The 27,595-nt window shown below is 62.3% G+C and overlaps 1 protein-coding gene across 3 annotated transcripts in view; it reads left to right on the top strand.

The window, feature by feature from the left end:
• The window catches only part of SBNO2 (strawberry notch homolog 2), a 73,697-nt gene that overhangs the window by 41,270 nt on the left and 4,832 nt on the right, over positions 1 to 27,595 (top strand). For 2 of the 3 annotated variants that reach the window (XM_024351864.3, XM_024351865.3), the window contains exons 5-23: positions 11,662 to 11,823; positions 15,463 to 15,543; positions 15,846 to 15,951; positions 16,440 to 16,591; positions 16,694 to 16,827; positions 16,915 to 17,005; positions 17,191 to 17,334; positions 19,411 to 19,528; positions 19,814 to 19,919; positions 20,271 to 20,424; positions 21,936 to 22,112; positions 22,509 to 22,606; positions 23,334 to 23,416; positions 25,019 to 25,210; positions 25,737 to 25,906; positions 26,492 to 26,623; positions 26,904 to 27,039; positions 27,140 to 27,252; positions 27,374 to 27,445. In XM_024351864.3, the coding sequence (XP_024207632.2) occupies positions 11,662 to 11,823; positions 15,463 to 15,543; positions 15,846 to 15,951; positions 16,440 to 16,591; positions 16,694 to 16,827; positions 16,915 to 17,005; positions 17,191 to 17,334; positions 19,411 to 19,528; positions 19,814 to 19,919; positions 20,271 to 20,424; positions 21,936 to 22,112; positions 22,509 to 22,606; positions 23,334 to 23,416; positions 25,019 to 25,210; positions 25,737 to 25,906; positions 26,492 to 26,623; positions 26,904 to 27,039; positions 27,140 to 27,252; positions 27,374 to 27,445 (2,421 nt within the window). Of the gene's footprint in view, positions 1 to 7,110; positions 7,349 to 11,661; positions 11,824 to 15,462; positions 15,544 to 15,845; positions 15,952 to 16,439; positions 16,592 to 16,693; positions 16,828 to 16,914; positions 17,006 to 17,190; positions 17,335 to 19,410; positions 19,529 to 19,813; positions 19,920 to 20,270; positions 20,425 to 21,935; positions 22,113 to 22,508; positions 22,607 to 23,333; positions 23,417 to 25,018; positions 25,211 to 25,736; positions 25,907 to 26,491; positions 26,624 to 26,903; positions 27,040 to 27,139; positions 27,253 to 27,373; positions 27,446 to 27,595 lie in introns of those variants that run through there. The other variant, XM_024351866.3, reaches the window with a different exon arrangement.

Here is a 27,595-nt window from a genome sequence, read left to right as displayed (position 1 = left end):
TGTTGCTGCTGCTGCTTTTTTTTTTTTTTGAGATGGAATCTCGCTCTGTCGCCCAGGCTGGAGTGCAGTGGCGCGACCTCGGCTTACTGCAACCAACGCCTCCTGGGTTCATGCCATTCTCCCGCCTCAGCCTCCCGAGTAGCTGGGACTACAGGCGCCCACGACCACGCCCAGCTAATTTTTTGTGTTTTTTAGTGGACACGGGGTTTCACCGTGTTAGCCAGGCTGGTCTCAATCTCCTGACCTTGTGATCCACCCGCCTCAGCCTCCCAAAGCATTGGGATTACAGGCGTGAGCCACCGCTCCCAGCCTGCATTTCTTCTTTATTTTCTTTCTTTCTTTCTCTGTCTCTGTTTTTCTCTAGTTTTTTGTTTTGTTTTGAGATGGAGTTTTGCTTTTGGTGTCTAAGCTGGAGTGCAATGGCGTGATCTATCTCGGCTCATGGCAAACTCTGCCTCCCAGGTTCAAGCGATTCTCCTGTCTCAGCCTCCTGAGTAGCTGGGATTATAGACGCGCACCATATTTATTTATTTTTGAGACAAAGTCTCACTCTGTCTCCCAGGCTGGAGTACAATGGCACGATCTCAGCTCACTGCAGCCTCTGCTTGCCTGGTTCAAGTGATTCTCCTGCCTCAGCCTCCCGAGTAGCTGGGATTACAGGTGTGCGCCACCGCGCCCAGCTGATTTTTGTATTTTTAGTAGAGACGGGGTTTCACCATGTTGGCCAGGGAGGTCTCAAACTCGTGATCTCAGGTGATCCGCCCGCCTCGGCCTCCCAAAGTGCTGGGATTACAGGTGTGAGCCACTGCGCCCCACCCCTTTTCTGTCACGTGAGACTCAATTCACGTGACAGAAAAGTCCCCATTTCTAAGTGAACGATGCTGTGGCTGTTACAAAGTCCAGAGCTGTTCAGCCATCACCATGTAATTCTAATTCCAGATCATTGTCCCCCTAGAGGAGGCCCCGTCCCCGTCAGCTGTCACTCCCCGTCCCTCCCCTGCCCCGGCGCCCACGCATCCCCTTCCTGTCTCTGTGGCTTGGCCTGTCCTGCACATTTCATTGAAATGGGATCACACGCTGCATGGCCTCCTGCCTCTGGCGTCTCTCACTGAGTGTGATGTCCTCAAGGTACATCCGAGCTATGGCTGGGTCAGAGCCTGGCTCCTGATTATGGCTGAGCCGTGTTCCGGCACATGATGGGGCCCCACCTTGTTTGTCCATGATGGACGCGTGGAGGTACCAGATACCACTGTGTCTGTCTGTGATGGACGCGTGAAGGGGCCCACTGTGTCTGTCCGTGATGGAGGCGTGGAGGACCGACTGTGTCTGTCTGTGTGTCCGTGATGGACGCTTGTGCTGCTTCCACCCGTGGCCGTCGTGAGTTGTGCCGCTGTGAGCACGGGTGCAAACCTCCGAGTGGACACGTTTTCGTTTCTCTTGGGCTCATACCCAGGAGTAGGTATGGGTTGACAGCAGCTGTGAATCGCTGTTAGCAGCGTCCATATGCAGGTCCATGTCTGTGTGTTCCAGGCATGACTGGGTCTGGCTGAGGGGTGTTGGGTTCCTGCTCGAGGATAAGGGGCCCTCGGTGCTGCAGCCCACCCTCTGCGCCCAGAGCCTCCCGTGGGTCCCCTGCTCCAGGCCCAGCCCAGCCTTGCGGCCCCACCCCCAGGCTCTCCAGCACCTGTTTGTGTGTGGGGTGAGCGTCCCCCAGGGCAGCCCCTGGTGCCTCTTCTGGTCTCTTCCCCACCACACCCCAGCCTGAGCCTCTCCCCACCGCACCCCAGCCCAAGCCTCCCCCCACTGCACCCCAGCCCGAGCCTCCCCTCACCGCACCCCAGCCCGAGCCTCTCCCCCACCGCACCCCAGCCCGAGCATCCCCCCACCGCACCCCAGCCCGAGCCTCCCCCCACCGCACCCCAGCCTGAGCCTCCCCTCACCGCACCCCAGCCCGAGCCTCTCCCCCACCGCACCCCAGCCCGAGCATCCCCCCACCGCACCCCAGCCCGAGCCTCCGCTCACCGCACCCCAGCCCGAGCCTCCCCCCACCGCACCCCAGCCCGAGCCTCCCCCCACCGCACCCCAGCCCGAGCCTCCCGCAACCGCACCCCAGCCCGAGCCTCCCCTCACCGCACCCCAGCCCGAGCCTCACCCCAGCCCGAGCATCCCCCCACCGCACCCCAGCCCGAGCATCCCCCCACCGCACCCCAGCCCGAGCCTCCCCCCCACTGCACCCCAGCCCGAGCCTCACCCCAGCCCGAGCCTCCCCCCACTGCACCCCAGCCCGAGCCTCTCCTCCACTGCACCCCAGTGTGAGCCTCCTCCAACCGCACCCCGGCCCGAGCCTCCCCCCACCGCACCCCAGCCCGAGCCTCTCCCCAGCCTGTGCCCCTACACAGGACATTCCCCAGGTCCTGCTCGCCTCACTGCCCCTCGCCCATCCCTTGCCACCTGTTCCTGGGGTGGGGATGCTCCTTCACCTCTCCCGACATCACCCAGATCCCTTGCGTCTCTGCTGGGCCCCGGGGGCTCTCGGCACCCACAGCCCATCCGCATTCCCCAGGTGCTGCCCCCTTGCCCACCACCTGTCCTGTGAGGACATCTCCACCTGCCGGGCATCCATCCCGGGTCCCCATGGGGCTGCAGGGACCATTGGGAACGCAGCTGTCCGGTAACAACACTCTCTGCCTGGCAGCCCAGGGGCTTCTGGGAAGCTCAGGATGAGCTCACGGCTCAGAAAAGCGCTTTGCAAACTCTGGCTGCTTTCAGGCAGGGAGGCAGGCAGCATTGACTGTTCTGCAGATGCGTTTCAGCAGGGGTCAGATGCCTCGGCCCAGCCGGCACCATGGAGCCCCCACAGTTACTGGCATTGGGCAAAAAAGAGGGAGAGAGATGAGGGAGCGAAGGAGGGAGAGGGAGAGAGGGATTTCTTACAGGAAGCCTTTGGTTCACACCCAGCCAAGGCCAAGAAGAGCCACCTTCTGTCCCCTGGTCTGTGCTGAGGCCACAGCCCCCCGGAGGAGGAGCCTCCGCCCAGGGCCTGGGCAGGTGCAGGAGGGGCTGGCAGAGCCGCCCACAGACAGCCTTAGAGAGGGAGACTCAGCAGGAAGCTGTGCGCCAGGGTTCGGCCCTGCCCGGCTGCAGCGCCAGAAGGCACTGAGGCGGCGGCCCCAGGGCCCATACCAGGCACCTGGCCGGAACCCTGACAGAAGGGAGCCCAGTTTCCTGGGGAGCCGTGCCGGCCTCCCAGGGCTGCTGTGAGGAAGCAGCACACACAGCTTCAAAGGCCAGGACTCTGTCCCCTCCCAGCCCTGGAGCCCGGAAGTCCAAAGTCAAGGTGCGGACAGGGCCGCGTTCCTTCCGGCCCCTCCAGCATCTAGGGGATCCGGGCATCCCCTGGCTGTGGCCGCAGGGCTGGGATCTCTGCTTCTGTGTCCTGTGGCCTCCTCCCGGGGACTGTGTCTCCTCCGTGTGAGGACACCAGGCACAGATCACCCCCTCGGCCAGCGCGGCCTTTTTTTTTTTAAACCACTCACATCTGCGAGGACTGGATTCCCAAATAAGGCCACACACACAGCTTCCAGGTGCCAGGACATGATCACACCATTTTGGGGACACAGTTCAGCTCTGCCTGGGGCACTCTAGTGACCAGGCCTGCTGAGGGGCCCTTCTCCCAGCCACCAAAGACTGGCAGTGTCCAGGAAGTGCCACCTGTGCCCCACGACCACCTGGAAGCCTCTTCTCTCTGTCTGCCCCCCAGCCCCCTCCAGGAGGAGCCCCTCCCATCCCCGTTGCCTGTTTCCCTCCCTGTAATGCAGGGCAGGGTTCCTGTGAGGGCTGAGGCAGCGGGCATTCAGCCAGGCTTACACGGATCCCTCGGTCAGCGTTGCTGCGGGACTGGTCAGTGAGGGGTGCACCCTGGACAGAGGCGGAGGGAGAGACTGGGCCACGGGAGCCCAGGACCGGGCACAGGGCGCTGGAGGTGGGTGGGGTAGTGCCCCGCAGGTCCCTAGGCGGCGCACCCCTATCCTCAGTCTGACCTCCTCCAGGGACCCCGGGCTGCGCTGTCACATTGGGGCCTGGGGAGCACGTCGGAGTCTGTGCTTGTTCTTTCTGTGTTTCGTTGCTTTCCAGGTCTTTTAAAAACTGAGACAAAATTCACATGCCATAAAATCCACTTTATTTATTTGAGACAGTATTTTGCTCTGTTGCCCAGGCTGGAGTGCAGTGGTGTGATCATAACTTACTGCAGCTTCCACCTCTCTAGCTCAAGTGATTCTCCTGCCATGGCCTCCTGAGCAGCTGGGACCACAGGTGCCCGCCACCATGCCCAGCTGGGACCACAGGTGCCCGCCACCATGCCCAGCTGGGACCACAGGTGCCCGCCACCATGCCCAGCTGGGACCACAGGTGCCCGCCACCATGCCCAGCTGGGACCACAGGTGCCCGCCACCATGCCCAGCTGGGACCACAGGTGCCCGCCACCATGCCCAGCTGGTTTTTGTATTTTTTGTGGAGATGGGATCTCACTATGTTGCCCAGGCTGGTCTTGAACTTCCTGGGCTCAAGCTGTTTGCCCACCTCAGCTTCCCAAAGTGCTGGGATGGCAGGTGTGAGCCACTATGCTTGGCCAAATCCACCTTTTTTTTTTTTTTTTTTTTTGAGACAGAGTCTTGCTCTGTTGCGCAGGCTGGAATGCAGTGGCACGATTTCAGCTCACTGTAACCTCTGCCTCCCGGGTTCAAGCAATTCTCCTGCCTCAGCCTCCCCGAGTAGCTGGGATTGCAGGTACCCACCACCACACCTGACTAATTTTTGTATTTTTAGTAGAGACAGGGTTTCACCATGCTGGCCAGGCTGGTCTCGAACTCCTGACCTCGTGATCCGCCCGCCTCGGCCTCCCAAAGTGCTGGGATTACAGGCGTAAGCCACCGTGCCGGGCCCAAATCCACACTTTAAAAAAGTATATTCACAGAGTTGTGCAACCACCACCTCTGTCTAGTTCCAGAACATTCCATCCCACAGGAAGCCCCGTTCCCATCAGCTGTCACTCCCCGGCCCATCCCCACCCCCTGATAACCTGAATGCTTTTCCTGTCTGTGTGGATTCCTGTTCAGGACAGGACATTTCATAGAAATGGCCTCACACACTGCGTGGCCTTCTGTGTTTGGCGTCTCTCACTGAGTGTGACGTCCTCAAGGTGCATCCGTGCTGTGGCTTGGGTCAGAGCCTTGCTCCTTTTCATGGCTGGGTCGTGTTCCAGTGTGTGGATGGCCTCACTGTGCTGGCCCCGTTCCTCCGTGGGTGACCGTGCTGCAGGAGCCAGGCTGTCATGAGCTGTGGGTCCACCCGGGAGCTGAGGGTCCACCCGTGAGCTGTGGGTCCAGGCGCCTCTGAGCTGTGGGTCCACCCGTGAGCTGTGGGTCCACCCGTGAGCTGTGGGTCCAGGCGCCTCTGAGCTGTGGGTCCACCCGTGAGCTGTGGGTCCAGGCGCCTATGAGCTGTGGGTCCACCCGTGAGCTGTGGGTCCACCCGTGAGCTGTGGGTCCTGTGGGCTGCGGGTCCACTGCAGGATGGTTCCCAGGCCGCTGCCCCGCGTCCTCAGCAGCGCTTGTGGTTGTGGGTTTTTTGCGTGGAGCTGGTGTGGAGCTGTCTCTGGGAGTGGCTGTGATTGGCTGCTGGGTTGAGCGGTGGCTGTGATTGGCTACTGGGTTGAGCGGTGGCTGTGATTGGCTGCTGGGTTGAGCGGCTCCGTGGGTTTCTTCCCCATTGGTTGTTTTCCATTGGCGGGCGGGGTGCCTGGCAGGCGGGCCTCTCGCCCCAGCCGCACGGACCTGTGTTGTCGCCCAGCTTCCAGGAGGTGATGGGTCGTGGCAAGCGGTGTGGGCGACCGTCTGCACCAGCCTCCGCTGCTGCGGTGCCTGGTCGCAGGGCCCCAGTGGGGCTGGCACAGGGCCTCAGGGTCTAGAACAGGGTGAGCCCGAGGGGGCGGAGTGCACAGGGTTTGAGGGCCCCCTGGTCCCACTCTCCCCTCAGAGCCCTGGCGGGGGTCCTACAAGCCCAGAACTGTCCTGACCCCTCCGGCCCAGCCACGGGCTCCACTGGCCTCTCGGGGCGGTTTCCTTCTTTCCCAGGGCCCCTGGCCACAGGGCCGGGCCCTTCCTCCCCTCACAGAGGAGGAGCCGTGGCCACCTGCGCGGTCTTGGCCGCGGTCTCGTGGGAAATACAGCCTCTGCCCCGTCAGTCGCTGAGTACAGGCAGATGGGGCCCGTCCTCTCCGCAGCCCGGCCGTCCTCCCACCCCCTCTGGCCCTGGGGCCTCCCCAGCCCCTCCGAGGACACCGAGAATGACCGCCTGTGGCTCAATGTGAGGTCCCATCAGGTGTCTGCGCCGCGGTGTCTAGGCCCCTGTGATGCTGCGGGGTCCTCACAGTGCGGGCAGGAGTGTGGCCGCCGGCGGGTTCGCGGCCCGGGGTTGCCCCAGCAAGTGCATCATTGACACTTGGTTTTCTACCAAAGCGAGAACGTTCTTTTCCCAGGACGCTACCACTTGTTCCTGCCCAGGGGGCCGAGGCCGGGTCTGGCCAGAGCCTGGAGAGGAGGGGCCCAGGCTCAGCTCTCCCTCCGCCAGCCCCAGATCAAGGGAGGCCACGGGGCCCGCTGAACCCCCTGGGCACGGACAGCAGGGAAAGAGCAGGGAGGGGACTTTGCTTCGGCGGCAGGGGCTTCTCGGGGACCTCAGCCTGCAGGGGTGGGGTGGGGAGAGCCCCAGGGGGGCGCAGCAGGGCCTGAGGCGCGCTCGGCATGGGTGGGGTGCTGGGTGAAGGGAGGCGGTCCTGGCCTCAGTTTCCCTGCCTGTGGTTTGGGGGCACCAGGAACAGCAGCTGGTCCCCGTGGAACGGAACCCAGCTCCCTGCAGTCTGGGGAGACTGAGGCCCATGCCCACCTGGGCGTTCTGCACGTCCGCCGGGTGCCCCAAAGGGGGCTGGTCCTGCGGCGGGGCACGGGTGGGGGTGCGTGTTGACAGCGCCTGTGGGAGATCCGCCCCGTACAGTAATTCTCCTCGCACTGCCAGTAATTGCCCTGACTTACGGGGCCGGCATCATTTCCTGAAAGTCAGCCCCGGCCTTAGAGGAAGTAGGCGCCAGCGGCGGTGACTAAACCGACATGCAAATGCAGCCGGGCGGAGAGCCGCCCCCGTCCGCCCCGGCCGACCCAATGCTGGGGCTGCTGCCGCGGTCATGAGGGAGCCGCTCCCGGGCAGCGCTTCCTGGGGGACCCCTGGCCCCCCGAGCGCCGGGACCATGTCCCAGCTGCAGCTGTGGCTGCAGTTTGAGGCTCTGAACAAGGTAACACTCCCTTCCCGGGGCGGGCGAGGCCCTCGGGGGCAGGGGTCTGGGAGGTGGGACCCCATTCAGGACGGCCGGGCCACCTGCCGGAGCAGCCGGCATCTCATCCTAGAGTCCGAGGCCGCCAGGCTCTAAAAAAATCCCCACCCCGCCCCGTCCGTCTCTTCTGGCAGTGAGAGGGAATCTGCCGGAAGGTTCCGAGGCAGAGATTTAAGACTTCGGGCTGGGAGTGGTGCCCTGTGCGTAGGCTGGGGGACCCGAGCGGAGTGGGGGGGTCGGGCTCAGCCCTGCCCGGACGGGGGCCCTCAGTGACAGTGGCAGTGGCTGTTGGGAGGGCTGCGTCCCCCTCCTTCTGCCCCTGGGGTAGGACCCAGAGCTGTGGCTTTCCTCTGGAGAAGCCTCAGGTGGAGGGGCTCTGGGTGTCTTATGGGGCTCTTGTAGGGAGCGGAGGCTGGGTGGGCCTGGTCAGGGCTGGCTCTGGTGGCGCAGGCCGGCAAATCCCTGTGGCTCTGTGGCTCCCCATGGGTCCTGGAGCACAGGGCAGCGGCAGCACATCAGGTCTGGAGTCAGTTCTGGAGTCAGGTCTGGAGTTGGCTGCCCAGGGCAGGAGGAGCTGTGTCTGCTGCTTTTGAAGGGGGCAGAGCCAGGTCCTCCCAGCTCCCCGCCTCAGCCCAGGGCTCCTGAAATGCTACAGAGACAAGAACCACAGCGGGCAGCCCCGGCCCTCCCTGGGGCCCCAGAACTGGGGGCTGGCGGGGAGGGATGCAAGTGTCACCCTTGAGGGGCCTTGGTGCTTGTCCTCACTACAGACTGCAGAGGGGCCCGGTTCCCTGGGGAGGCACTGGGTCCGCTGAGCTGAGGCTGGAGGGTGGGTGGGTCATGTGGTGAAGGATGCAGGAGCCTGGGCCGGCCTGGAGGGGCTGTGGAGGGACACACAGGCGCGGGTGGGACTTAGGCTGTCTCTGAGGTGAGCTGGTGGCTGCTAGGAGTCAAATCCAGATGTGGGCAGAGGACGGAGCCACTGTGGGGGGAGCTGGCCTGGCTCTGTTCAGCCTCCCACATGTGAACAGGGCCAGCCCTGGGAACCCCGTCTCCCTCTGTCCCTAATCGCTGAGGGCACCTGCTAGAGGTGAAGGCTTCGAGGGCTCATGCACCTGGTGGGGTGTCCTGTGCTGGGAAGGACCGGATGGGGAGCAGGGCGGGGCCTCGAGGCTGCATTCTTGAAGCCTGAAAGCTGCAAGCACTCCCTCATTATTAGACTTTCACTTTTATTTATTTGTTTTTGTGATAGGGACTTGCTCTGTCACCCAGGCTGGTGTGCAGTGGCACGATCTCGGCTCCCTGCAACCTCCAACTGGGTTGAAGCAATCCTCCCACCTCAGCCTCCTGAGTAGCTGGGACTGCAGGCACATGCTGCCATGCCCAGCTAATTTTTAAACATTTTGTAGACATGGAGTCTTGCTGTGTTGCCCAGGCTGGTCTTGAACTCCTGGGCTCAAGTGATTCTTTCACCTTGGCTCTAAAACAGTAGGATTACAGGCATGAGCCACTACGCCCTGCTTGACTTTAACTTTTTTTTTGAGATAGGGTCTCGCTCTGTCTCCCAGGCTGGCGTGCAGTGGCGCAATTATAGCTCACTGCAGCCTCGACCACCTGGGCTCAAGGGATCCTCCTGCCTCAGCCTCCTGAGTAGCAGACGTGAGCTCCCCCCTGCCCGACTTGACTTTAACTTTTCAAACTGTTTTAGAATGACAGAAAAGCTGCAGGGACAGTGCAGAGAGTCCCCGTGCACCCACTCCCGGGCTCCCTGCTGTTCTATCTCCCGTCTGTGGCTGTCACGGCTGATGAACCAACATCCGTACGCCACCGTTAACTCCTGAGGCCCACGCTTTGCTTGGATTGCCTCAGTTTCCCCCATGTCCATTCCTGCCCAGGACCCCACGTGGTGTTTAGGCATCTCCTCAGGCCCCTCTGGGCTGTGATGGTTTCTCAGAGGCCCGTGTTTCAGATGCGTTGGGCGGTCCTGGGGCTGGTCGGGTGGTGTGGATGCCCTGGAGTAGTCGGGCTGGTGTTTCCTCAGACTGGGGCAGGAGTTTTGGGAGGAGGACCCTGGGCGGGAGGACCCTGTTGTCCTGTCTTCTTGGGCCAAGGGCACCTGGTGAGGGCGTGGGGCAGGTGTCTCTGCCTGAGGTCCCTTCCCTCTGTCCACGCTGAGCTCCGGGGAAGGACTCGCTGTGTGACCCACGCATTTGGGTTTGGGGAGCTCTCCTCCACTCTGCCTGCGCTCCCTGCACCACCAAGGCCTGGGCGGTTCTGGGCCCGATAGCAACTCACCCCCGCTCCTGGCTGGGGCCTTGACCAACTCAGGAGGCCCTGACCTTGCCCGGGAAATGCTTCCACGGAGGGTCCGGGCCACAGGTCAGCGTGACCAGGCCCTCTGCAGCCTGGGTGGGCAGTGTCCGGAGGGCCCTCGTGGGCCTCAGTGGGGCGAATGCTCCCCAACCCTGCCGACTGGGGCCTCCAGAGGCTCTGGGAGGTGGACTGCTCCTACCCTCCTGGGGTCGGGGGGGCTGCACCCTACCTGGCTCTGGGCCTCAGGCGGGCAGCATGGACACCTCTGTCCCAGGGGTCTCTGTTTGGGGGCAGGTTCCTGAAGGTCCCTAGTGATCAGTGCCCAGGTGCTTGGGTCTGACAGGGTGGGCAGTGGGCAAAGCTGAGCAAGGTGAGGGGGACGGAACCCACAGCTTCCAGGGAGAGACAGCGCCCCCTTGACATGCCTGGTTTTTTTCTTTGTTTGTTTTTCTTGAGATGGAGTCTCCCTGTGTCACCCAGACTGGAGTGCAATGGCACGATCTCAGCCCACTGCAGCCTCTGCCTCCTGAGTTCAAGCAGTTCTCCTGCCTCAGCCTCTCGAGTAGCTAGGATTACAGGCACGCACCACCATGCCCAGCTAATTTTTGTGTTTTTAGTAAAGACGGGGTTTTACCATATTGGTCAGGCTGGTCTTGAACTCCTGACCTCAGGTGATCTGCCCACCTTGGCTTCTCAAAGTGCTGGGGTTACAGGCGTGAGCTACCATGCCCAGTCTATTTTTTTTTTTTTTTTTTTTTTTGAGACAGAGTCTTGCTCTGTCACCCAGGCTGGAATGCAGTTGTGCAGTAACAGCTCACTGCAGCCTTGACCCCTCTGGGCTCAGGTGATCCTCCCGCCTCAGCCCCCCGAGTAGCTGGGACTACGGGCATGCACCACCACACCCAGCTAATTTTTGTATTTTTAGTAGAAATGGGGTTTCGCCATATTGTCCAGGCGAATCTTGAACTCCTGGACTCAAGCAATCTTCCACCTTGGCCTCCAAGTGCTGGGATTACAGGCGTGAGACATCACATGTGGCCGGGCACGGTGGCTCACGCCTGTAATCCCAGCACTTTGGGAGGCCAAGGTGGATGGATCACCTGAGGTCAGGAGTTCGAGACCAGCCTGACCAACACGGTGAAACCCCGTCTCTACTAAAAATACAAAAATTAGCTGGGTGTGGTGGCACGCGTCTGTAATCCCAGCTACTCGGGAGGCTGAGGCAGGAGAATTGCTTGCACCTGGGAGGCAGAGGGTGCAGTGAGACGAGATCACACCATTGCACTCCAGCCCGGGTGACAGTGTAAGAATCCGTCTCAAAAAAAAAAAAATGAAATGATGTACATGCATCTCCTCCACTGGGCAGCACGTGTGTGTGTGTCATCCCCATGGCGAGCCCCACCTCTGGGTGTGGCTGCCCCCCCCCTCCTCGGGCACAGGGCATGGCACCAGGCTCACCCCAGACCCGAGCTGCTCAGAGTTCCTGCAGCATTGCTGCCCTTCAGGTGCTGCAGAAGTCAGACGCCGTCCTGCGTGGCCCTGAGGGTTGGTGTTTCTCACCCATTGCTTGTTTATTTTTTTCTTTTTTGAGACGGAGTCTCACTCTCTCGCTCTGTCACATGGTGGCTCACGCCTGTAATCCCAACACTTTTGGATGCCGAAGCAGGCAGATCACTTGAGGTCAGGAGTTCAAAACCAGGCTGGCCAACATGGTGAAACCCCGTCTCTAGTAAAAATACAAAAAAATTAGCTGGGCATGGTGGCGCACACCTGTAATCCCTGCTACTTGGGAGGATGAGGCAGGAGAATTGCTTGAACCCGGGAGGGCCGTGGTGTCTCCCATTCCCACATGCTCCAGTGTGTGGAGGGCCGTGGTGTCTCCCGTCCCCACGTGCTCCAGTGCGTGGAGGGGCCTTGGTGTCTCCCGTACCCCCCTCACCGGGCCTGGCCTTGTCTTCCAGGACTCCTCCTATTTTGAGGACTTCTCCAACATCTCCATCTTCTCCTCGTCCGTGGACTCCCTGTCGGACATCGTGGACACGCCCGACTTCCTGCCGGCTGACAGCCTCAACCAGGTGTCCACCATCTGGGACGATAACCCTGCCCCCTCCACCCATGATAAGGTCAGTGCGCCCGGTGCCCCCAGCCAGCCCCGACCCACCAGCGTGGCCTCCCCAGCCCGGGACCCACATGGTCCAGTGAGGTCTCAGTCTCCCCCACTCTGCGTGCCAATGGCTGTGCCTGTCACTGTCGGCGCCGTCTGTGGCCGTGGGTGAGGTGGTTAGGTGAGGGTCCTCCTGTGTCCTGAATAGGAGAAGGCGACGTCCAGGACATCTGTGGCTACCACATCTGGGCGGTGCTCCTGGCATGGAGTTGGGGGGGCCAGGACGCTGCCCAGCGCCCTGCAGTGCCCATTGTGGCCCCACCTGAGAGGGACCCTGCCCCGTGTCCACCGCACCTGGGGAGTCCCTGGTCTAGAGAAGCACAGGAAGGTGACGGGACAGAGAGGCGTGGTCAGGAAGGGCCCTCTGGAGAGGCAGCGCCCAGCGGGCCCAGGCAATGTGGCTGTCCAGGCAGAGGAACAGCACCTGTGGTGGCATCAGCCCCATGGTGCCTGGGTCAGCAGTGGCCGTGTCCCCGCTAGTGGGGAGCTGAGAGGGCGAGGTTGGCGGAATCCTGTCAGCAGTGGCCGTGTCCCCGCTAGGGGGGAGCTGAGAGGGCGAGGTTGGTGGATCCTGTCCCAGGGTGGGGAGCTGGACATTGTTCGTGGGGGCTGAGGGGCTGGGGTTTGCCTCCAAGAAGCTCCTGAAGGACCTGGGTGGGCCAGGCCTAGAGCAGGGGTTGTAGGGCAGCAGGGCCCCCAGGTTCTTCGGGCCTAGCCTCTAGCCGTGCCCCAGTGCCACGCAGTGGAGGTGTCTGGTGAGGGAGGCATGGCCGGGAGCCAGGCCTGGGGAGTCCCTTCCCCCATCCGGGCCTGTCCAGGAGAGAAGCTTCTAGACTTTGGGAGCAGACGTTGGACATGTCTCTGGGACTGAGCGCCTTCTGGTGAGGGCCCATGCCAGCCTCCCCACGCTCCCGGCACAGTGGTGGGCTCACACCCATAGGCCGCTCTCCCGGGCCCTCAGGAAGGGGCAACCCGGGCAGCAGAACTCACGGGCTTGGGGGCCCAGGCAGGAAGCATCAGGGCACCCCGCAGCCACGGTGGTCGGCTCAGGAAGCATCAGGACACCCCGCAGCCATGGTGGGCGGCTCAGGAAGCATCAGGGCACCCCGCAGCCACGGTGGGCGGCTCAGGCGTGGTCCCTCTGGCACAAGGGCCCAGCAGAGCATTTCACCCAGCCCGGGGCCCGTGCCCTCCCAGCTAGCTCCCAGGTCCTCAGCAGGGCGTGAGGAAAGAAGCTGGGGCCTGACCGGCCTGCTGTGGCCGGCACGAGGGCATCTGAAACCCAGTGCCCGCCAGCCCCACCGGGAATGGTGACTCAGCCTTCCAGGAACCTGCGTGGCGTCTGTTTTTTTGTGTTTTGTTAATTTAAAAAAAAAAGGAGAGGGCAACTGAGTATAGGTTTCCAACCTTCCTGTGCTACGCTTCCACTTTCTTTAAAAACCCTCAGGAGTGTTCCTAGTGTTAGAAAATGCAGAAGCTGTGGAATCAGTTCATTAGCATCACTAGCCCGGTGGCTCCCACACACTGCTGAGAACCTGGCCCAGGCTCAGGCAGGCTTGGGCGGAAACCTCACCCGTCTCAGGACGTTGGAGTTCAAGGGGGGGACCGGGTCTAGAAGAGATGCTCTTATTTATTTATTTACTTATTTATTTTGAGACGGGATCTCACTCTGTCGCCCAGGCTGGAGTGTGGTGGCGCAACCTCAGCCCATTTCAGCCTTGACCTTCTGGGTTAAAGCGATCCTCCTGCCTCAGCCTCTCGAGTAGCTGGGTCCATAGACACACGACACCACGCCTGGCTAATTTTTGTATTTTTTGTAGAGACAGGATTTTATCATGTTGCCCAGGCTGGTCTGGAACCCTGGCCTCAAAAGATCTCGCCCGTTCTGCCTCTCCCTCCCACAGGCCTGAGCCATGCACCCGGCGGGATTCTCCACTTTCCAATTCTTCACACTCACTTTTTTTTTTTCTTTTTTTAAGACAGAGTCTCTCGCTCTTGTTGCCCAGGCTGGAGTGCAGTGGTGCGATCTCAGCTCACTGCACCCTCCACCTCCCAGGTTCAAGAGATTCTCCTGCCTCCTCAGCCTCCCTAGTAGCTGAGATTACAGGCATGCACCACCATGCCCGGCTAATTTTGTATTTTTAGTAGAGATGGGGTTTATCCATTTTGGTCAGGCTGGTCTTGAACTCCCAACCTCAGGTGATCCACCCATCTTGGCCTCCCGAAGTGCTGGGATTACAGGCGTGAGCCACCATGCCCGGCCTACGCTCACTTTTTTTTTTTTTTTTTTTGAGATGGCGTCTCGCCCTGTCACCCAGGCTGGAGTACAGTGGCGTGATCTCAGCTCACTGCAACCTCTGCCTCCTGGGTTTAGGCGATTCTCCTGCCTCAGCCTCCTGATCAGCTGAGATTACAGGCGCCCACCACCACACCTGGCTAATTTTTTTTTTTGTATCTTTAGTAGAGATGGGGTTTCAGCATGCTGGCCAGGCTGGTCTCGAAATCCTGGCCTCCCAAAGTGCTGGGATTTACAGGTGTGAGCCACTGTACCCTGACCATGCTTATGTTTTTTATGGCTCGTATTACTGTTGGGATTTTTGCTTTTTAAGAGTGGATATATTCCAGAATCACACAGACCCTAGTTTGGACCCTACCATCCCCCAGCCATCCGTCCCGGGGTCCACACTGTCTCAGTGTTGGCGTCTGGACAGTGGGCATGACGGGCCACACCACCCCCGACCCACCCGTTCACCGGCTTTACACGCCCAGTCAGTTTGGAGACCCCCGGGTGGGCCACAGACTCATCCAGAGGCCCAGCACACCTGTCTGCCAAGGCCTGGGGTCAGCTCCCCAAGGACAGTGCCACTGCCCACCCTGGTGAATCTGCATGAGGCTCCGGGCAGTCCTTCTCCCCAGGGTGGGGCCGCAGTGGGATGTGTCCTCTGGTCACTACAGTGGCGGGCATCCTCGCCCCATCTCTCACAGAGGAGCTACTGCCCTCGAGGGGCCTCGGGGACTGCACCCACGGGGGTCCTTGGAGAGTGCAGGGCTGCCCTGGGCCACCCACCCTGTGTGCTGGGAGCCATCGGGTGAGGGACAAGGCCCAGGCCCGCCCACCCCCACTGCCTCTGTCTCCTCTTCCCCCTCGACAGGGGGCTCCCAACCCCTTGTCTCCCAGGCCCCCAAGGGCCTCCTGCACTGCATGGGGCTGGCACACGGTGGGTCACTCCCGTCAGACCCCTGTCCACAGCCTTCCTGGCAGCTCCCATGGGACCAAGCTGTGTTGTCTGTCAGAACTAGCCGGGCACCTTCCTCCCGGGCACTCCAGGCAGGCACACCGGGCATCAGTGAGAAGGCAGCCAGGTGCTGGCCAGGAGGAGCGAGCCTTAGGCCCCAGGGAGGTGCCCACTGGGGAGGCTTGGGAGGCACCAGGGTCACCCTGAGAACAGCAGGAGAGCAAGACCCAGGGCCCTGGGGAGCGAGGATGGGGAGCGAGGACGGGGCAGTGGGGAGCCTCCCTCTGGTGGCCAGGCTGCGAGGGCCCACCAGCTGTGACCTGTCCCGTCCGGCCCGGGCCAACATCCTGCTCCCCTTCCAGCTGTTCCAGCTCAGCAGGCCGTTTGCAGGCTTCGAGGACTTTCTGCCCTCCCACAGCACCCCGCTTCTCGTCAGCTACCAGGTGAGCCGGGCCCAGCCGAGAGCTCCCTCCCCTGCCCTCTCATGGGACCTAAGGAGAGGGCTCAGCACAGGCATCTCCATTGTGGGGAGCACTTGGCTGGCCTAGAAGCTGGGAGTGCCCTTTTTACAGCTGAGGAGGTGGAGGCCCTGGGGGAGCACCTTGCTGCAGGGGCAGACAGAGCCGTCTCCCACCCCTGGGTCACTCAGCTGCCCATGGTCAGCCTGGCCCCTGCCCCTGGGGGAGCCCAGTGCCCACGGCCGCTCAGGCCTGCAGTCTCCACTGAGCTCCCGCCACGCACGCAGGAGCAGAGTGTGCAGAGCCAGCCAGAGGAGGAGGACGAGGCTGAGGAGGAGGAGGCGGAGGAGCTAGGGCACACAGAGACCTACGCCGACTACGTGCCGTCCAAGTGTGAGTGGCCCGGCTGCACCCAGCCCTGGGACAGGTTCAAACCCTTTTGTGGGACCGAGACCCTGCAGGTGACCACTGCCCGCACAGCCCACAGAGGGAATGTGAAGCTTCAGGGAGGGCCGGAGAGCCCGGGGACAGGTTCTACAATCCAGGCTTATACAAAACTGGGGTTCGCAGAGCGGAGAAGTGAAAAGGAACCTCAGAGGCACTGGGAGGATTTTTATGCATTTGCCCCGCCTGCAAGCTGCTGGCCACGCCCCCAACCAACCCAGCAGGCCGCGGCCACGCCCCCGACCCAGCCAGCCCTGACCACTCCTCCACCCAGGCATTCCTGGCCACGCCCATGACCCGCCCAACAGGACCTGGCCACGCCCCCAAACTGCCCCGCCAGCTCTGGCCACGCCCCAGACCCGCCCAGCGGGCCATAACCGGCCCTGGTCACCCCTTGGCCATACCGTTTACCTTGCCCTCCGTCCTTGCTCCTCCAGCTAAGATCGGGAAGCAGCACCCAGACCGCGTGGTGGAGACCAGCACACTGTCCAGCGTCCCACCCCCAGACATCACCTACACCCTGGCCCTGCCCTCGGACAGAGGGGCCTTGTCTGCCCTGCAGCTAGAGGCCATCACCTACGCCTGCCAGGTGACCGCATGTCCCCAACCCAGCCCAGCCTGTGTCCGCGAGGCCCCTGGGGAGGGGCCGGGCCAGCACCCCCAGGCCCTGACGCCTGCTCTCCGGCCACAGCAACACGAGGTCCTGCTCCCCAGCGGGCAGCGCGCGGGCTTTCTCATCGGCGACGGGGCCGGCGTGGGCAAAGGCCGGACGGTGGCCGGAGTCATCCTGGAGAACCACCTGCGCGGCCGGAAGAAAGCATTGTGGTGAGGCCCTGCCTGGGGCAGGGGGTGGGGGGCGGAAGCGGGGGGCGAGGGGGAAGGGTGGGCGCCCCTGACGCCCCCACCCCGCAGGTTCAGCGTCTCCAACGACCTCAAGTACGACGCGGAGCGCGACCTGCGGGACATCGAAGCCACGGGCATCGCGGTGCACGCGCTCAGCAAGGTAGGGGCTGTGCTCGGCAAAGTAGGGGGCAAGGTGGGGACCGTGCCCTGCAAAGTGGGGGCTGCTCAGCTGGGTGGGCCAGCAGCCAGGGCAGGCTCTGCCCAGCACCCTTACAGATAGGGAGACCCAGGTCCAGAGCCTGCTGAGCCGGGGCCCCATTCCACACCTGTTCTGTGCATCCCCAGATCAAGTACGGTGACACCACTACCTCAGAGGGCGTCCTCTTCGCCACCTACTCCGCCCTGATTGGGGAGAGCCAGGCCGGTGGCCAGCACCGCACTCGCCTCCGGCAGATCCTGGACTGGTGTGGGGAGGCCTTTGAGGGCGTCGTATCCTGCTGGGGGCAGTCAGGGGAGGGGAGGGCTGGATAGGGGGTCGGAGGGAAAGGGAGGATGGAGGAGTGGGAGAGGAGGGGTGGGAGTCAGGGGAGAGGAGGGCAGGTTGAGGGGAGGAGGGGAGGGGTGGGGCTGGGGAAGGGCTGGAGGCCACTGGAGCTCACTACCCTGGATGTGGCCACCCAGCCCCCAGCTTTGCTCAGGGTTTAGGACTCCGGATAGAAGACTTTTCTGGTCCTGGGAGGCTGGCCCTGTGGGTACCACACGAGTGACCATCATCATTCACCACAGGGCTCCGGCTTGGTTTCTTGGTTCTAATAAGTGGGATGAGTGACCATAGATGTGGTCATGATGTTTGCCATGATGCCATGGGCAGAGGGTGGCCACTGAGCTGCTCCCCAAGGCAGGAAGGTACCAACCCCAGCTGATAGTGTGGTGGGCTGCGGTTCGGAGGGGCTCCCCCACAGGAGACCCAGGACAGTTAGCAGCAAAGGCACAGCAGGGCACCCCTTGGCCAGGTTCAGCCCTGGTGCTCGGCCCTGCAGGGTGCACCTTGGGTGTTGGGGTGTTGGGAGCACAGGCTCAGATAAGGGAGGGACGTTGGCCTGCAGCATCCACTTCATGCACAGGACATGGCCATGGCTTTGCTGTTCAGTTAACGCCGAGACACAGAACATTCAGACTGGCCAGAAACAGAACGGGAGACTGCTGGTGTCTTCGCACCCGGCTGAACAATCTATGTGCAACAGTCTACGAAATAGCGATAACCCTGAGATCATACCTCGCTGAGCTGCTACGTGGTGGCAGGGCTGGCCGTTTAATTTGTATTCTCCCAGTTTTCCTTCCTCAGACTGCTTTTCTGGAACTTGCTTTCTTTTATCTTAAAATATTAAGAACGTGGCCGGGTGCAGTGGCTCATGCTTGTAATCCCAGCACTTTGGGAGGCCGAGGCAGGCGAATCACGAGGTCAGGAGTTCGAGACCACCTGGACAACATGGTGAAACCACGTCTCTACTAAAAATACAAAAGTTAGCTGGGCGTGGTGGCAGGCACCTGTAATCCCAGCTACCCGGGAGGCTGAGGCAGGAGAATCGCTTGAACGCAGGAGGCAGAGGTGGCAGTGAGCCGAGATTGCGCCACTGCACTCCAGCCTGGGTGACACAGCAAGACTGTGTCTCATCTAAAAAAAAAAAATTAAGAGTTCCAGACCGTCTTGGCCAATATGGTGAAACCCCGTCTCTACTGAAAATACAAAAATTACCCAGGCGTTGTGGCGCACACCTGTAATCCCAGCTACTCAGGAGGCTGAGGCAGGAGAATCGCTTGAACCAGGGAGTCGGAGGTTGCAGTGAGCTGAGATCGAGCCACTGCGTTCCAGCCTAGTGACAGAGCGAGACTTTGTCTCAAAAAAAAAACAAAGAATTAGGGCTGGGCACGGCTCACACCTGTAATCCCAGCACTTTGGGAGGCTGAGGCAGGCAGATGACTTGAGGTCAGGAGTTTGAGACTATCTGGCCAACCAAACGGCCAACCCCGTCTCTACCAAAACTACAAAAATTAGCCGGCTGTGGTGGTGGCACACACCTGTAGTCCCAGCTCCTTGGGAGGCTGAAGCAGGAGAATCACTTGAATCTGAGAGGCAGAGGTTGCAATGAGCTGACATTGTATCACTGTACTCCAGCCTGGGTGACAGAGCAAGACCCTGTCTCAAAAAAACAAACAAAAAAGAAAACAGGTTCCAGGTATCCTCCTCCGATGGCAACGTCCTGCGATATCATGGTTTAGGGATCCCACCCTTCCTCGCCGGAGGCCCCATCCTCGGTGTGTGTTGTTTAGAGTCTGGGAGGAGCCATCCCAGGCCACACCCATCTAATGGTCGTGTGGGGGCCGCCCGCCCGCCCGCCCCCCATTGTAGCCGGCTGCCACTCTGACCTGGGCTTCCCTCGTGGAGTTCTCAGCCACACAGGCGTTTGCCCCCCGCCAGGAAGGTGGGGTCTTGGGTGGTCAGGACCTGGGCTCCTGGGGTCGCCCCCGTCCTTCAGAATACTCCTTAACCCACGTGTGCCTCAGATCGTGTTCGACGAGTGTCACAAAGCCAAGAATGCCGGCTCCACCAAGATGGGCAAGGCCGTGCTAGACCTGCAGAACAAGCTGCCCCTGGCCCGCGTGGTCTACGCCAGTGCCACAGGTGGGGCGGTGCGGATCCCATGTGACCCACCCGCAGCAGTGTCTTTCTGCCTGGCTGTCCCCGCGAAGGGGGTATCCCACACGCGTGCTCAGCCTCCGTCTGCACCCTGCTCCTCCTCGGACACTGGGGCACCTCTGCACCTGTCCCAAGGCCACGCTGGCTCTCCTCAGGCCCATGGCTCCAACCCCGCGGGGCCCCTCGTCGGGCGGTCCCAACTTAGTCGTCCCCTGACGCGGCCTCCGGGCCCTCCCGGGTTGGGGAGCTGACGGCAGCTTCCCCCCACAGGTGCCTCTGAGCCTCGGAACATGATCTACATGAGCCGCTTGGGTATCTGGGGCGAGGGCACACCCTTCCGGAACTTTGAGGAGTTCCTGCACGCCATCGAGAAGAGGTGAGTGCCCTTCTCACCCACGTGGAGGGGCGGCGGGGGGTGGGGAGGAGGCCTCAGGCCCATCAGCCCAAGGCCTGGCACTGCCACGTGTGCTTCCCCAGCACCCAGAGGTGCTGAATGTGGGTCGCTCGTTTCACTGCCTCGGGCTGCCCAGCACTCCTAGGGAAGCCAGCCCCTCCGCAGCCCTTCCTGCCCCGTCCCCGCCAGGCTCAGCTGCCAACTGTCTCAGTGGCCGCCAGGGCTCTGCTCCTGCTGACCCCGCCCTCTCTGCGACTGGCTCTGCCTCGCGCTCCGAGTGGCTCCATCCCCATGGGCTCTGGCCGTGCTCACGGGGGCTGTGTCCATCCGCAGGGGCGTTGGCGCCATGGAGATCGTGGCCATGGACATGAAGGTCAGCGGCATGTACATCGCACGCCAGCTCAGCTTCTCCGGCGTCACCTTCCGCATCGAGGAGATCCCGCTGGCCCCAGCCTTCGAGTGTGTCTACAACCGCGCGGCCCTGCTGGTGAGCCTGCGCACCTGACCCGGGGACCCCTGTGCATTTCCCGGGTGAAATTGCACCCCCGTGGCCTTGAAGATGCCACAGGCGTCATCAGGTGACGGCCCGCCCTGTCCTGTCCTGGGGTTTTTTTGTTTTTGTTTTTTTGAGACAGTCTCGTGCTGTCATCTAGGCTGGAGTGCTGTGGTGTGATCTCAGTTCACTGCAACCTCTGCCTCTTGGGTTTAAGCGATTCTCCCCCCTCAGCCTCTGGAGTAGCTGGAACTACAGGTGCCCGCCTCCACACCCAGCTAGTTTTGTGTATTTTTTGGTAGAGAACAGTGTTTCTCCATGTTGGCCAGGTTGGTCTCAAACTCCTGACCGCAAGTGATCTGCCCGCCTCGGCCTCCCACAGTGCTGGGATGACAGGCATGAGCCACGTGCCCGGCCATCACTGGGGTTTTTATGTGGCTGTGATAACGAGGGATGGGACCAAACCACCGCCCCCCTTCCTGTGGTGCCCAAGCCCTTTGCCCCCAGGTCCTGGCCCATGGCTGGCAGTTGGTAGCCGTGTTCAGCATCCACGTTGCTGTGGGCCACGTGGCTTGGTCGCTCCCTCCATATTTGGACAGGTCCTGTTTTCTCCCCCTCACACCCAACAGCCCTGTATGTTCAATGGTTTTTGTTTTTTTTTTTTTGAGACGGGGTTTCCACTCTTGTTGCCCAGGCTGGAGTGCAATGGCACGATCTTGGCTCACCGCAACCTCCGCCTACCAGGTTCAAGCAATTCTCCTGCCTCAGCCTCCCGCGTAGCTGGGATTACAGGCATGTGCCACCAGCCCGGCTAATTTTATATTTTTAGTAGACACAGGATTTCGCCATGTTGGTTAGGCTGGTTGGTCTCGAACTCCTGACCTCAGGCAATCTGACCGCCTCAGCCTCCCAAAGTGCTGTGATTACAGGCGTGAGCCACCACACCCAGCCTCTTCACTCGTTTCTTTAGGTGACACAACCAGCATCTCCCGTAACCCCCAGGGCCGGGTTGCTCTCTGGGGTGGGGCCGTCCTGAGCACTTTGGGGTGTGGAGCAGCATCCGTGGCCAGAGTCCCAGCCACCCTAACCCAGCCCACCCAGTCATGCCGGGACCAGCCCCCAAACCTGACCACCACAGCCAGCCCCAGACATGCCCAGTGTCCCCTGGACAGGATCACACCTGGGTGAGACCCTGGTCGAAAGCAAGAGAGGCGCGGCTGCGAGCACCCTGTGTTCTTGGAAGGAGCTGAGCCTGTTTGCCGCGGGCGCGGAGTCTGTGCCGTTTGCAGCACGGCTTCCCCACCACGAGTGTTTTGGTTTTTCAGGTTTTTGCCGTACAGGTAGAGGCAGTGCCTCTTACAGTGCACACCCCCAGCACCCCCATCCTGCCCTAAATTCCACCCGGCGTGGGGATGCCTTGCCCGGGGCTGGTGGCAGGTGGGCCGGGGCCCGGGTCGGGAGCCAGGAGCCACCGCTCAGGGGCGCCGTGTGACGTGTCATTGCAGTGGGCCGAGGCCCTGAACGTGTTCCAGCAGGCGGCCGACTGGATCGGCCTGGAGTCGCGCAAGTCCCTGTGGGGCCAGTTCTGGTCGGCACATCAGCGCTTCTTCAAGTATCTGTGCATCGCCGCCAAGGTGCGCCGGCTGGTGGAGCTGGCCCGAGAGGAGCTGGCGCGAGACAAGGTGAGCGGCTGCGGCCTTCGAGGGCTGAGGGCGGCCGGGCCTGCAGGGGCGGAGGCTGCTCTTCTTCCAGGTCCTTCCTGGCCCCTCCCCAGACGTGGGCGGGGGCTGCACCCTGGTGGGTGAGAGACGCCCGGATGTCCGTCTTCCGATCAGAGCCAGCCAGGGTGTCAGAACAGCGGAGTGTGACCACACAGTGGGCAGCTCACCATCCCAAGACAGGCAGCCGGCAGACCCCCACCCAGCAGTGTGTGTTGTAGGGGGGCCGTGGCCCCTCCTGGGGAGGCGAGCACAGCAGCAGAGTGAGGGATGTGGCCGTCACCCCAGGCCTAGCAGGTTCTGGCCCCACAGAGGCCCCACAGCAGGGCTGGTGGCTCACAGTCCTCTGTCGTCTCACAGTGCGTGGTCATCGGGCTGCAGTCCACGGGCGAGGCGCGCACGAGGGAGGTGCTGGGGGAGAACGACGGGCACCTCAACTGCTTCGTCTCGGCCGCTGAGTAAGTGTCACGGTGGGGACAGGACTGTGGGCTTCCTGCGCTCATGGCCACCCCTCTCTGTGGCCACCTGTGGCCTGACCCTGCCCCTTGGCCCCAGCAGCAGGAGGTGCTGGGGTGGGCTTTGCTGGGACCCCAGCCTCAGCCACAGAGGCCTTCACCGCTGCTCCAGGTCTAAAGCAGAGGCTTGGAGGTGGACCCCAGGCATGGTGGGCCTGGAAGGTTTGGGACATGGTCTCCAGGGGTCTCAGAAGGAGGCTTCCTGCATCTGTGCCGTTTTAACAAGGGGGCTGTGGATTTTAGGGGCTGGCCCTCCCAGCTCTCTGAAGCCCCAGCCTCTCCCCTGTTGGTTGAGAATGCCCCGGGAGGGTCACAGCAGCCCCCCCTAGATCGCCCCATTGCCTGGGGGTCGGAGCTCCCCAATGCCCCCAGCTACCCCCTCACCCTGCCCCCTGCCCCTGTCCTGGGAGCCATCATCATATCCGGCCACATTCCTCAGAGCGGGGGAAGCCTGGTGGGCCGAGGTGGCCCTGTGACACCAGGAGGCCAGAGGAGAGCTCACAGGCAGCCCCTAGTCCTCCCCAGCCCACTCCACACAGGAGACCCTCTGCCCAGGCCCGGTCCTGTCCGGGACCCCCACAGGGACCCAGGGGTGCGTCCAGCTCCTGGAGAGCAACCCCGCCTGGGCTCAGCTCCTCGTGTGAGAATAAACTCCGAGTCTCACTTTCAGAGGCGTGTTCCTGTCGCTAATTCAGAAGCACTTTCCGTCCACCAAGAGAAAGCGGGACAGAGGAGCGGGCAGCAAGCGGAAACGTAAGCCCTGCCCCCCATGGCCCCACCCACCCCTGCCCCTCTGCTTTCTCCCCCCGGGGGCCGGCCGGTCGCTCCCTGCTTCCCCCACTCCCCCGTCCACTCAGCCAAATGCAGGTCCTGTCCGTGCCAGGCAGGCTCAAGGCTCCGCTGCCAGTGGCAGGTCTTGCGTGGACCCTGCCATGGAACGCTCAGGGAAGAGGAAGCAACAGACAGCCTGAAGGACACAGACGCGGGTGCCGAGCAAGACCCGGGGGGTGGGACACGGACGCGGGTGCTGAGAGAGACCCCTCCCACCTTCCGTTTTCAGGGTCTCCACGGTCCCTTGGGGAGCCCATTGATAACCCCCAGGCTTCTGTCACAGGGAAGCCCAGAGCTGCCTGTCGAAGTCTGGTGTGTGGCCTCCCCAGGCACCCCGCGTGTCCACCATACTGGCCAGGCCTGAAACGATGTTGGATATGGGCTTATTAATATTGTCCCGTTCGCTGGGTGCGATGGCTCACGCCTGTAATCCCAGCACTTGGGAGGCCGAGGCGGGTGGATCACCTGAGGTCAGGAGTTTAAGACCAGCCTGGCCAACATGGTGAGACCCTGTCTCTACTAAAAATACAAAAATTAGCTGGGCGTGGTGGTGCACGCCTATAATCCCAGCTACTTGGGAGGCTGAGGCAGGGGAATAGCTTGAACCTGAGAGGTGGAGATTGCAGTGAGCCGAGATCACGCCACTGCACTCCAACTTGGGTGACAGAAAAAACTCTTGTTTCAAAAAAATGAATAAAAATAAAATATTGGCCAGGTGCAGTGGGTCACGCCTGTTGTAATCCCAGCACTTTGGAAGGCTGAGGCGGGCAAATCACCTGAGGCCAGGAGTTTGAGACCAGCCTGGCCAACATGGTGAAACTCCATCTCTACTAAAAATAGAAAAATTAGCTAGGTATGGTGGTGCATGCTTGTAATCCCAGCTGCTCAGGAGGCTGAGGCAGGGGAATTGCTTGAACCCGGGAGGTGGAGGTTGCAGTGAGCTGAGATCGCACCACTGCACTCCAGCCTGGGCAACAGAGTGAAACTCCATCTCAAAAATAAATAAATAAGCCAGGCGTGGTGGTTCACGCCTATAATCCCAGCACTTTGGGAGGCTGAGGCAGGCGGATGATGAGGTCAGGAGATCGACACCATCCTGGCCAACACGGTGAAACCCCGTCTCTACTAAAATACAAAAAATTAGCCAGGCGTGGTGGTGGGCGCCTGTAATCCCAGCTACTCGGGAGGCTGAGGCAGGAGAATCGCTTGAACCCGGGAGGCGGAGAGTGCAGTGAGATGCCACTGTTCTCCAGCCTGGCGACAGAGTAAGACTCCGTCTCAAAATAAAATAAATAAATAAAATAAAATATTGCCCCCCACACTGTATCCTCCTGGCCACAGGGCATGGGGTTCCCGAGAGGGCGTCCCTGGAGAACAGCTGAGCTGCTTGCCCAGAGGCAGGGGGTTCTCGGATGGACCTCCCCAGCTCGGACCACTGGCCTTGCTCTGTCCTGCTGCGTCTCCTCCACCTGCTCCTCCACCTTGCTGTGGTCTGGCCCTCGGTGACCCTGTCCTTCCCTGCAGGGCGACCTCGGGGACGTGGGGCCAAAGCCCCCCGGCTGGCGTGCGAGACAGCGGGCGTCATCCGCATCAGTGACGACAGCAGCACGGAGTCGGACCCCGGCCTGGACAGCGACTTCAACTCCTCCCCCGAGTCCCTGGTGGATGACGACGTTGTCATCGTTGATGCAGTCGGGCTCCCCAGTGACGACCGGGGTGAGGGCTCGCCCAGGCTGGCCAGCCACCTGTGGGTCAGGATTCCAGTCCAGGCTGAGCAGCCACCTCTGGGTCAGGATTCCAGCCTGAGGCTCCCCCGGCCTCCTGGCGGTCACCACCCGCCCCAGGTTGTAGCCCTCAGTCCAGCCCACCTGAGCCCAGCTGCTGCTATGGTGCCCACTTTACAGATGGGGGAAACTGAGGCCCAGAGAGGGGAGGTCAGGGGTTATACCACTGGTCAGAGGCAGAGCTGGGGCTTGGGGCTGGGCAGTCCCTACCCCTGTGGAGGCAGTGAGGTCACAGTGTTTGGTCCGCGACAGGAGGCTTAGTCTTGCCCCAGCTGGTCTCAGGGAGACAAGTGCAGGAAAGCAGTCCTGGGCCACGGTGCTGGGCTTCCCCGCCACCCTGCCGTCCCTCAGGGTTGCCCCGGGCCCCTTGTCCTTGCCCTCCAGGGGCCAGCCTTGAGTTAGGTGGGCCCTAGAAGGCAGCCAACATGTCCTGCCCTGACCCTCCACCTCCTCCCTAGGACCCCTGTGCCTCCCGCAGAGAGACCCCCATGGCCCCGGGGTCCTGGAGCGGGTGGAGCGGCTGAAGCAGGATCTGCTGGACAAAGTGCGGCGGCTGGGCCGGGAACTGCCAGTCAACACCCTGGACGAGCTCATCGACCAGCTGGGCGGCCCCCAGCGGGTGGCGGAGGTGGGTGGGACGTAGCAGCCTGAGTGTGGTGGGCGGGGCATGGGCAGTGGGCGGGGCTTCACGCAGGCTGTGCGCAGCTCTGGTGGCCCCTGCTGGTCACTCTGCGTCACCGCGGCCCTGCGAGGAGGGGGCGTTTGGGGAGCCCTGGGGCAGCAGCGTGCTGTCCAGCTCGGCCCGGGAGGCCACGACCTCCTGTGGATGGCCTCCCCCATCCCTCTAAGCCCCAGATCCCCCAGCCTGGCCTGCGCAGGCCTCTGCTTAGATCATTGCCTGAACGCACCCCTTGGGGTGCCCAGGGCCAGGATACAAGCCCCTGGGCCTGGTTCTGCGGCCTCCTCCTCCCTGCCCCCGCCCAGCTTCACTTTTTCACTCCGTGGCGCCAGCTGGCTGATAATACCAGGCCTTGGACAGGCACACATCGCCTGGGTCCAGCAGTCCCGCTCTCCCTTTCCCAGCACCCCCACCTCCTGTCCACAGCTGGGAGCCCATGACCACTGTAGGACATAGGGAAGCTGAGACACGGGTGGCCAGACTCCTGCGAGGCCACAACACTGACGGCCGGTTTTGTCCCTGTCTCGGCTGCAGATGACCGGCAGGAAAGGCCGCGTGGTGTCCAGGCCCGACGGGACGGTGGCCTTCGAGTCGCGGGCAGAGCAGGGTCTGTCCATCGACCACGTGAACCTCAGGGAGAAGCAGCGCTTCATGAGCGGCGAGAAGGTGCGGGGCTGCAGTGCACTGGGCGCGGCCCACGGGACCCAAGAGGCACAGAGGGACCCAAGGGTCCCCGGGGACTGTGGACCTGCGCACTTCTGGAGTGTGTGTGTGCCAGGTGCGGGCGCGAGTGGCCGTGTGGCGGGTGGTGTCCGCGCCGCGCAGGCCTCTCGCTGCCCCGGGACGTCCTGGTGACCTGGAGCGGGGGCCTAGTGGGTGAGGAGGTGGTGGCAACGCTGGGGCGGACCTTGCACCAACCGTGGCCCGGCCCCTTCTTTCCCCCCAGCTCGTGGCCATCATCTCGGAGGCCTCCAGCTCGGGTGTCTCCCTCCAAGCCGACCGCCGCGTCCAGAACCAGCGGCGCCGCGTGCACATGACCTTGGAGCTGCCGTGGAGCGCCGACCGCGCCATCCAGCAGTTCGGTGAGTCCGGCCCAGCCCCAAGCGCTGCCTGGCCCCGCCCCCAACATGGTCTCGGCCCCGCCCCCGCCTGGCCGGGCCCTGAGAGCAGCTCTGCCCCCAGGCCGCACCCACCGGTCCAACCAGGTCTCCGCGCCAGAGTATGTCTTCCTCATCTCGGAGCTGGCCGGGGAGCGCCGGTTCGCCTCCATCGTGGCCAAGCGCCTGGAGAGTCTGGTGAGCAGGTGGGGGCGGGGCTGAGAACCAGGGACAGACCCAGGAAGGCTTTCCAAAGCTTTGTGGGGTGCTAGAGGCCAGACCCCAGGTGACCAACTGATGGCCTCCCCACCCCTGGCAGGGGGCCCTGACCCACGGAGACCGCCGCGCCACGGAGTCCCGTGACCTCAGCAAGTACAACTTTGAGAACAAGGTACTGCAGGGAAGGCAGGGTTGGGGGGTGGGGCAGGGGCAGGGGTCTAGGGGGGGCAGGGGTCTAGGGAGGGCCGGATCTAAGAGCCTGGGGGAGGGGGTAGATGGGGGCTGGAGGACGTGGGGCTCAGTGGTCTGGAGGAGGGCCGGG

Source organism: Pan troglodytes, chromosome 20 (assembly GCF_028858775.2).
Source record: "Pan troglodytes isolate AG18354 chromosome 20, NHGRI_mPanTro3-v2.0_pri, whole genome shotgun sequence".
Lineage (NCBI taxonomy): Eukaryota > Metazoa > Chordata > Mammalia > Primates > Hominidae > Pan > Pan troglodytes.
The sequence above is the reverse complement of the archived record's forward strand: the minus strand, read 5'-3'. Positions and strand labels throughout refer to the sequence as shown.